General features: G+C 44.3%; 1 protein-coding gene across 1 annotated transcript in view; it reads left to right on the top strand.

The window, feature by feature from the left end:
- Positions 1-7,896: 7,896 nt before the first annotated feature.
- The window catches only part of SVOPL (SVOP like), a gene marked incomplete at both ends in the record, with an annotated part of 65,121 nt that continues 62,169 nt past the window's right edge, over positions 7,897-10,848 (top strand). The window contains 3 exons of the mRNA XM_080664854.1: positions 7,897-7,978; positions 8,165-8,256; positions 9,667-9,765. Coding sequence (XP_080520980.1) covers positions 7,897-7,978; positions 8,165-8,256; positions 9,667-9,765 — 273 coding nt within the window. The remainder of the gene's footprint in view (positions 7,979-8,164; positions 8,257-9,666; positions 9,766-10,848) is intronic.

The following is a 10,848-nucleotide window of genomic DNA, read 5'->3' as shown; positions in this document are numbered from 1 at the left end:
ACGGTGGCCAAGACATGGAAACAACTAAAGTGCCCTCCAATGGAGGATTGGATAAAGATGTGGCACATACATGCAACGAAATACTACTCAGCCGTGAAAAATGATGAAATACTGCCATTGTGGCAACATGGGTAGATCATGCTAAGTGAAATAAGTCAGATGGAAAAGGATAAGAACCACATGATTTCACTCATGTGGGATATAAAACAGCAACAAATGAACAAACTTATGGAAACAGACAACAGAATGGTGGTTACCAGGGGGGTAGGTGGTAGAAGGGGGGAAGGATGAAGAGGGTAAAGGGGGGAAATATATGTAATGGAATGTAAATATACTTTGGGGCAGAGTGAGCATACATGCAATATACAGATGATATATTATGGAATTTTACATCTAAAAATGTTATTAACCAATGTTACCCTAATAAATTTAATTTTTTTAAAAAGATTGTTCCATTAACTCTTTAGTCTGAATGACCTTTATCCAGGTTAATTATAATGTCTATGGTAACTATCCTGGTAGAATGAAGTCTACTTAATACATAGTGCTTTACAATTTACGACGCACTTCCACTTAGTATCTAGATCAGCCGTGGGTTCTCTTGCTGATCTAGTATCTAGATCAGCCGTGGGTTCTCTTGCTGATCTAGTATCTAGATCAGCCGTGGGTTCTCTCTGATCTAGATCCAAATAAGATTCCAGAAGACTAAGAGGCCTGTGGTCTCTTCTTTTCAACCCCACCTGCCCCTCCCTATATTGGGTTGCCTGGTGCTTATGGAAGTGTCATTGCTCATACCCAAGGGGGCTTCTCTGTCACCTTCCACATCAAGGTCATGCATGACCTGTCCAGCACAACATAAGGCACAATTAGATGCTCAACAAATATTCATTTAATGATTAAAACAGGCTGAGCCCAAGAATGACAGTTGGAATCAAAAGATGTGTATCCTGGAGCTCCATCTCTGAGAGTTTATTGTGTGTGCTCTCACGCAGGATGTGAAGTTGTTCCCCTTATGGCCAAAGTGGGGACAGTGATTTCCACCTCTGGGCTGTGGAAGGGGGTGGTAAAGCACTGGGCATGGACAAGGCATGCAGCCAATAATGTTGATCCCATGCTGCCAAGGTCACTGGACAGTTTCAAGGTTCTCAGCTCCTTATTGCCCTTCTCAACAGCCATCTAAAACTATGCTCTGCTTAGATGGATCACCAGCCAGCCTTTTGCCCTTTAATCCTAAACAGTGATGGCTGCAAGTAAAGGTTTGAAAACGCAGAACTTCCCTCTGCACCTGGCCTAGACCCCTGCTCTTTCAGAAATCCCCCCACCCTTCCTGAGAATAACATATTAGTATCCCCCAAAGCTTGGCAGCCTCTTTCTGTTTCCATAAGAGATGTAATTTCCCCTTTATACTAGCAAAGGGATCAGGTGAAGGGCTGACTGAGAAGGGGGTGTGACCTGGATGTCACTCACTTGTCCAGGATGCAAGGTTGTTTCTTAAATAATCCCGTTCACAGAACTGAGCTGAACGGGAAGGAGAAGACCTGGGCGCCAGGTTTCTTGGGAAAGTAAGTCCAGAAGCCATCAGTGGTGCAACTTCTAGGTGGGATTTGGCTGCTGTGAAGGAGAAGCAAAAAAGCCCCAGACTGGAAAGATTTCCAAGAAATATACACAGGTAAGAAACCCCAACAGGCAATATGGATCTGGATTGATTTCTCCTGCTTTGGGGTGGTGGGAGGGTTGGACCACGAGTGCCTGGCTGGAGGCAAATGGAGTTTGAGACTTTCTTCTTATTGACATTGCAAAACAAATTACATCACACACAAGTTCAGTTTAAAAAACTCTATAGTGGCCCAATTATTCCTGGCTAAAATGGAGTAGAATAAAATGCTGGCAGTCACCCAGAATTTGTTTTAATGAAGCTTGAGCTCCATCTAAGCCTTTGAGTTTCAGAATAAGTCCCCAATATGTAAGTTCTTTTTAAAAATATATATTTTTTAATTTATTTCAGAGAGGAAGGGAGAGAGGGTTAAAAACATCAATGATGGGAAAGAATCACTGATTGGCTGCCTCCTGCACATCCCCCACTGGGGATTGAGCCTGCAACCTGGGCATATACCCTGACAAGGAATTGAACTGTGACCTACTGGTTCATAGGTTGATGCTCAACCACTGAGTCATGCCAGCTGGGTGTCAGTTCTTTATTAGATTTTTTTTAAGGTAGGCCATAGGTAATTTTCCCATTGTAGTTTTTAAGGAACTGATAGAGCTGTGAAGCATTCTTCCCCATGTTATTCCCTATTTTCCTGAATTGGTCTGATCATCCATCCATCCATCCATCCATCCATACTCTTCCTAGGTTAGAAGGGATTTAGAATGATGTAGAGAGCCAAACAATAGAAGATATCAACTCAGTTTTCCCAACATTTTATTTCAAAATTGAGATGATAAACTCTGTCTCTCAGGAACACTCCTCATCTCCATCTCTCTGAAACATTTCATCCTCCTCTTTGTGAAAACATCTCTTTATGAAACTTCTGGCTGAATATCTAGAAAATACTAAGCAAATACTTTCCATGCCTGTTGACGTTAAGTTAGTGTTTGAGTGTCCTCTGAATGATCTGGAAAGTAAGCCCCTTTACAATGCACAGATATAAATGCCCAAATCCTGACAATCCATCCACACCTCTGCACCCCCCACCAACATGCGCAGTCCCAGGGAATCCTGTTGTTGAAGACCCTCTGTAGCCTCATAGGCAAGAACAGAGCTTTCTCTGTGCCACACCTCTGCACCTCCCACCACCACGCCCCACCCCCAACCCCACCCTGAGGGAATCCTGTTGTTGAAGACCCTGCGTAGCCTCATAGGCAGGAACAGAGCTTTCTCTGTGGCCGGTAACTTGTTTCTTCCATCCCTTGGCAGCCTCACCTGACATTGGGAACCCATCGACCTTGACCGTCTTCAAGGGCTGGGCATTAGAAAGATGGATGTTACAGCTGCTGACACTAAGCACCGTGTCGGGTCTGGGCAAGGGCCAGGTTTGCTCCTCTGACTAGAGTTTGAGTGAGTCGCACCTCCCCGCCACCCCTTTTCTCCACCCGCCTCACCTCCACATCAATGAGGCCATTCCAAACTGAGGTGTGGAAGGTTTTTCTTTCTCTAAAATACGCTAATTATACATGGAAAGCAATCTGGAACAATAGAGGTATTTTTAGTGTGAAATCATCCATGGTGTTGTGCCTTCCATAAGGAAGCTGCGGCGACTGGTTTGGGTGAATATCAGTGTTACATTTGTGGTTGGAGTGGTTTGGAGGTCGTGTTTTCCAATAGGCACGTAGCACCTAGGAGGGTTTCTTAATACCTTACGTTTACCCTTGAAATAAGAGCAACCTATTTCAGAAAACAAGTAACTGGTGGTGTTTTCCCTTTTAGGTGGTTTTTCATTCGAGCCCAAGGTGTTCTCATGTTAGCAGAATATTAGCAATGAATGCCTTTGGAGCCATATACGTTTGCTAACTACGTAGGTAAGAACTAATGCTGAGTGTATTTGATTTATGGTTACAGTGAAGTTTTAGACACTTCGTTGATACCTCCATTCAGAGATGAGAAACAATACGAACTGCCGTGAGTGCTTATGTTGCAATGGGCACTGTGCCATGTTATACAAACATCGTCTCATTTCATCCTCATTTCAGGCTGGAGGCAGTGTATCAGTTAAGAATTGCACACAGCTGGCTAGTCGGAGTGCAGTGCTTATAATTCATCACAGCCAGGTGGTCACAGGTTTCCTTGTTCCTCCCACTGCTTCACTTGACCAGCCTAAAAAAATAAAAAAAATTGCACACAACTGCAAGTAAGTAGTAGAGACCAGAAATAACAGTGTCTTAGACAGGAGAGAGCCTTCGTTTCTTTCCCATGTAGAAGACGTCGGGAGGTGCGGAGACCAAGGTGCGGGAGAGCCCCGCCTTGTCAGGTCAGGCTCTTTCTCTCCTATGCTCTGCCCGACTTAGCGCGCGGTTTCCACCTTTCCACCCTCACGCTTATATCAGGACCCAAGACGCCTGCTGAAGCACCAGCCGTCAGGTGTCCACGGGCTGGAAAAAGGCAGGAGGGGGAGTGGGGGCGTGAATAGGGCTTTCTCAGAAGTGCCGCCCCTCCAACAACCACCTGCAACTCAGTGCCCGCCCGCCCCCGCCCCATCAACCAGGTAAACGGGAAGACGTGTTATTGGAAGGCAGCAGGCTATTTCTCCCACCAGTAGCTGGTGCTATTTTTATTTTCAGGCGAAGAAATGGAAATAGAAATGGAACCAGTTTAATCTGTCTCACCATGGCTGCTGCTTTCCTGCCTCTCTCCCTCCCTCCTCTAATCCTCTCCCTCTCTCCATCCCTCCCTCCTTCCTTTCTTCCCTTCCCTTCCCCCGCCCTCCCTCTGTCTTTTCTGTGTTTGTTAATTTATCAATAACTAAAGGTTTTTGTTACTGTAATTGTCAGTTACTACAGAAAGTGAACAGTTTTCCAGTTTTGTTTATAATTTATATATCCTCTTGTGAATTGCCTGTTCATATAATTTGGCCATTAATTTATTAGGATCTTATTTTTTTATTGTAATTTGTTGTTTATATCTACCACAAACATTTTAAAAACATATATTTACTGCCCTAACCGGTTTGGCTCAGTGGATAGAGCGTCGGCCTGCAGACTGAAAGGTCCCAGGTTCGATTCTGGTCAAGGGCATGTACCTTGGTTGCAGGCACATCTCCAGTGGGGGGGTGTGCAGGAGGCAACTGATGGATGTTTCTCTCTCATCGATGTTTCTAACTATCTGTCTCCCTTCCTCTCTGTAAAAAATCAGTAAAATATATTTTATATATATATTTACTTATTTCAAAGAGGAAGTGAGAGAGAGAAAGAGATAGAAACATCAATGATAAGAATCATTGATCGGCTACCTCCTACATGCCCCCTGCTGGTGATAGAGCTCACAACCCGGGCATGTGCCCTGACAGGGAATTCAATTGTGGCCTCCTAGTTCAACCACTGAGCCACAATGGCTGGCTACTACAAACATTTACTGGAGAAAAGAATAAAAGACAAAATAAATAAGAACAAAAAAATGAAAAATATTAAAAAAACAAAGAAAAACATGAGTGTACAGATGATGTGTGGTAGAATTATGCACTTGAAGCTGTATAATGTTGTTAACCAGTGTCACCCCAATAAATTCAATAAAAAATAAAACTGAAATAGAGAACAAACAAACAACAAAATCCTGTCATTCTTGGGAGCATTTGAGGTCTTGCTTCCTGGCAATTGCCAGTTTGGGCTCAAATAAACTCATAAAAATGCTTTCCAGGTTTGGACATTCTTACATAGACAACTATTAAAACTTTTAAAAGTTTGTGTATTACCTAACATCATCTCCTTATATTTGTAGTAAACCTGGTTACTTTTGGAAACTTCTCAGTATAAAATAAATGACTTTTCATGATTTGATTTTATACTTCTCAGTATAAAATAAATGACTCTGAATGTATATATATATCTGAAATCACAACTGTAAATCTCCCTTTACGGGATCAGCTTTATTTGATTTTTATTATTTTTTATGGGATCAGCTTTAATTAAGAGAACCTTAATGCCATTATCTTGGATGTAACACCTTTGCCAGGCAGTCTGAGAGAAATCACCTCTCTTTGCTGATAAGAGAAGTAGAATATTTAGGATGCCGGAGGCTACCTAATCAGGTTAAAACACACCTCAAATTAAAGCTTGTTCTGCTCAATAGTAAGTGGCAGATCTCCTGGGTTTCTTTTCTTTCCGCTTAATAAAAGAGCAAGGAGACTTACTGCACATTGTCTTATTACTCAAACGTAAGCCTTTATGAATGTTAAAATTGTAAAACATGTTTACATTGCTGTGAGAAGTCATAAAACTTGGCTGGTAGAAGAGTTATATGTTGAGTGAAGACTGAATGTGCTGTTGAGCATTTAGTTGTAACTGAACTTAAGATGAACTTACTGGGATTAAAAAAAAAATATTTTCCCACCCAACTACATTGTTCCATTCTTTAACACTATAAATGGCAAGAGTCCCTTTTGGTTTTTAAGTCTGCTGCCATGATTTAAATGACTATTTTTAGAGAAAAAAATTTATATAATTTGCATACAATAATATTCACCATTTATAGTGTATAATTTAATGATTTTTAGTACAGCCACAAGGCTGTACAAACATCACCACTATTTAATCCTCACCGAATGGTCTTGTTTTCATATTTTGATTGCGGTAATCTGTGGCTCATCTTCCCATCTATAGAAACATGATATGCAGTCAGTCGATGTTTAAGGTGCACTGAGGGCCTCTTTATAACCAGAGAGGACCTCAGTACACAGGATTAAAAGTTACCAGATACAGAACACCCTCCAGGTGGGCTCTCCCTCCCTGAAGCACGTGCCCATGCCTTTTCCTTCCCTCCCTCCTTCCCCCACAGGCACGTAACTCTAAACTCTAAGGGACTCCAGGAGACTTGCAACCAGGGGAGCCATGAGCAGCAGCAGCTTGTCCCAGGCTCACCCCCTGAACCCGTCCCTAGGCCCCTGTTCTCTGACTCCCCAGTGAGCCAAAGCAGCCAGCCCCTCCTGGGCTCTCCTGTCGCTTCCTCAGCCCTAAGCCCTTCCTTATTGCACTGCTCCCCGCTTTAATAAATGAACCCCCCCCCCCAAAAAAAAAGCACACCCCTCCAAAGGGTGTTTGGACAATGTCTGGAAGGAAACAAGGGTAGTTTCTAGAACAGTCTGTCTTCATGTCTTTCAGGCTTCCAGATGGGCTGAGAGACCAATTATTTTTACTTTCCCTGCTCTGTGAAATAATAACTTTTCATGCTTTTCATGGTGTCTCTTGGGAAAGGGATTTCCAGGATTATTTCTGAGCATTATTGATCTATCTGTCACTGTGACAGCGTTTGAAGAAAACAAAGAATGTCTACATTGCCGTATAGTTGCTTTTATGTGTGTCTGCGGGGTCCCCAGCTCGATGAAAAACTCCTCAGGGCGAGGAACATGTCAGCCGCTCCCCAGTCCCCACAGGAGCCCACGCCACACAGTGCAGTGCTGGTGCGAGCCAACATTAAGGACTTGATGGGCTGCCTGCGTCCCGACTGCTTCTCACCAGGCGTCTGACGAGTGATTGAAGAATCTCAGAACCTCCTTTTGCGAACCATTTAGTTTGAAAAATGTTACACTTATTCGAAAGCAGAGGATGGTAAAATGAACCTCCTATATGTGCTGGTATCAAAATAATGATACTAGTATTATTACTCACAATATAATTACTGAGGCCAGATTAGGAGTTCTGTTTATCCCACTAGGGGTGTAGAGTTAAACGACTGTATCTTAAAGGCATTCGGAAAATATTTTACTAACTTGATCCTCAGCTTTCTTTGGTTTATTTTTCTTTTGGTTTGGGGGATTAAGAATCATTTTTTTAAGGATTAAATACAAAAAGGGGGAATGCAAAGAAGGGCTCCATGGGTTTCTGTCAGTAACAAATAAAAATAATACACAAGAAAGCGCACTGTGACACGTGGTTACACTGTATATACAGCACCAATGGGAATGGAAAGACCTGGCATGCAGATCGCCTCCACGCCCACGCACAGGCTGCTGTCAGCTTGTCCAGAGCTCACCTGGCCCCACGCAGGGCTGATTGCTAGCCACTGGGGCCCAATGATCTCATTTGGCCATTTAACCTCTCTGTGTTTCTGATTCATTAATATGTAAAGCCCACTGCACAGATTTTCTGTGAAGATTGAAGAAAAACATGTACTCAGCTACAGCTCCTTCCGTGTTCCCTCTCCTGTGTCCATCAGGGAAGCCGTGGGGAAATTTGAACCATCAGAAGATGGCAACCAAGCGGGCGGAGCCGGTCACCGTCCTCAGCCTCCGGAAGCTGAGCCTGGGAACCCCAGAGCCACAGCCGAAAGGTCAGATGATCTAGAAGTCTCTGACCTCAAGCTGCTGCTTAATTCCCCCCTCCCCACCCCCACCCCCCGTATTTACTAGTTTATATAACAGGAATTGGTTTCCCAGCATCCTCTGGGGTGAGCAATAGTCCACACACATTTCCTACCCACAGAGGCTGTTCCTTTCACTGTGCTTTTCCGCCTCAGAGCCCAAGACTTTCACCGTGGAAGAGGCCGTGGAGACCATCGGGTTCGGGCGCTTCCACATCGCCCTGTTCCTCATCATGGGCAGCACGGGGGTGAGTGCTGCTGGGAGATGGCCTGAGTCCCCCAGGCCGTTTCCTTGTGGGACACAGCGTCGTGCACTGACCTCAGCTCAGGGATGTCCACTCGGGCAGGTGTGAAGCGGGCAGGGAGTTTGTGAGGCAAACATGTCCCCAACAATTCATTTCCCCCTGGTCCCCCTGATACCCTCTGCCCTTTTAATTATGTCATTTTCATCCCTTCCTCCAGGTACAAAACCTCAGGATTATCTTTGACTTTCTTCTTCATTATTCTGAGCTGGATTTCTATCCTCTATTTCTATTTATTCTATCAATTCTTTTCTAGCATCCACTTCATTTCCCTGGGAGATACACTCACCCTGTAGTGGATAGCAAGATATGGACAGAGGATGATAACCTTTCTGTTGAAAGGGGTATTTAGGCCCTGGCGGGTGTGTTCAGTATCTAGCCCAGGGGTGGGCAAACTTTTTGACTCGAGGGCCACAATGGGTTCTTAAACTGGACCAGAGGGCCGGAACAAAAGCATGGATGGAGTGTTTGTGTGAACTAATATAAATTCAAAGTAAAGGAGCGGAGGGGAGAGCAAGAGAACCCTCCGCTCTTTCGGCTCCGCGGGCCGGATAGAACAGCCAAACGGGCCGGATCCGGCCCGCGGGCCGTAGTTTGCCCACGGCTGGTTTAGAGTGTCGACCCACACACGGAAGGATCTTGGGGTTGATTCCTGGTCAAGGGCATGTACCTGGGTTGCAAGTTCATCCCTGGCCTCAGTCAGGGTGTGTGTGGAAGGCAATCCATCAAATGTTTCTCACATCAATGTTTCTCTCTCTCTCTCTCCCCCACTTCCTTCCACTGTCTCTAAAAATCAACTGGAAAAAGTATCCTGAGGTGAGGGTTAACAAAAAATAAAAAGAAGAAGAAAGAAAGGGATATTTAGTAGCACATCTTATACTGTTTGCTAAGTAGACATTCTTTCCTGATGATGAACTCATATTGTTTGTACTTGTTACTTTACTGTTGTCTAGCTTTCATGACTCTTGTCTCCCCATCCCAACTTCTTGAGAAAGGGACTATTTTAAAAATCCATTTGCTAAGGGCATGCCCGGAGATCTTCACGATCATGAGTATAAAACAACAAAGCTAGGTCGAAGTGGATGGTGTAATGAGCCACTAGCTAAGTGACTGGCCTCCGCACAACACCCTCAGATACAACGCAAATGCATGCATCCCCAACATCACAAGTAAATATGAGCGATAAATCTGGGGACGTTTCAAAATGTTCAAGTAGTGCCAAGTGGGTACACAATAGGTGCTCCCTAAATGGGGGAGGGGAGGGAAGAGGTAGGACTAAAGGGTGGTGGAAGACAGGTATGGGGAGAAGTGACAGGCTGGCACTCAGACTCGGCATTTTTCCTCCCTTTTCTTAAGATTGCCGAGGCCATGGAGATCATGTTAATAGCGGTTGTGTCTCCCGTCATCCGCTGTGAATGGCAGCTGGAGAATTGGCAGGTGGCGTTAGTGACCACGGTGAGTGCCTGCTTCCTGAGCTGCAAATGAGCCAACTGGAGACCAGGACTTTCAAGCCCCTTCCCCATCCCACAGGGCGAGACTCAAAGGATACCCCACCCTTAGTCTGTTGGCTTTCAAAGATGATGGGTTTGCAGCTCCAACTAGCATTTGAGGCCTTTCTTCCCGTTTTCCCCCCTCTAGAGAGCATAACTTTGAATTGCTTATTTTCCAGCTCCTAGCAAAAGCCCCAAAGAGATAAATGCAAATCAGAGAAAGTAACTCTTAAGCCATGGGTTAGATATGCTTTAACCATTAGTTCAGAACACTAAGAGGCTACTTAGTGTGGCCATAGTGGCTTAACCAATCACCAAATTGAATTGTTTGTGTTATACACTCAACTTTTCTCAAAGACCATGTGAATAGCTTTATGAGTTTCACACCAAGTACTGCTGCAAAGTGGAAGTTTGCTGTAAAACAGTACACGTATTACACCGGCAGCAGCCTCATCCATCTCATGTTGACCATGTCTCTTGATCTCATCACATTCCCATATGCTTAACTTAATCTTGTGTTGTTTGTATAGTAACAGGCTGTAAAGGCTGGCAGCCTAGGAACAATAGGCTATAGTCCAGTGGTCGGCAAACTCATTAGTCAACAGAGCCAATATCGACAGTACAACGATTGAAATTTCTTTTGAGAGCCAAATTTTTTAAACTTAAACTTCTTCTAACACCACTTCTTCAAAATAGACTCGCCCAGGCCGTGGTATTTTGTGGAAGAGCCACACTCAAGGGGCCAAAGAGCCGCATGTGGCTCGCGAGCCGCAGTTTGCCGACCATGAGGCTATACCATAGAGCCCAGCTGTGCTGTAGGCATACCATCTGGGTTTATGTGAGTGCACTCTGTAATGTTAGCTTGGTGACGAAATCACCAGACAACGCATTTCTCAGGGTATCCTCATCGCTAAGTGGTGCATGGCTGTAGGAACTTAATTTCAGGGGAACCCAAAATTTGGGATTCACCAGCTGATAGAATATATTTCTTAAATGGAGTGACTGACATTAGAACATATATGTATTTGGCAAGTAAGGCCATTAGAAG

The sequence above is a fragment of the Plecotus auritus genome, assembly GCF_963455305.1.
Source record: "Plecotus auritus genome assembly, chromosome: 4".
Classification (NCBI taxonomy): Eukaryota; Metazoa; Chordata; class Mammalia; order Chiroptera; family Vespertilionidae; genus Plecotus; species Plecotus auritus.
Note: the sequence above shows the minus strand (reverse complement) of the source record. Positions and strands in the feature narration are given on the sequence as shown.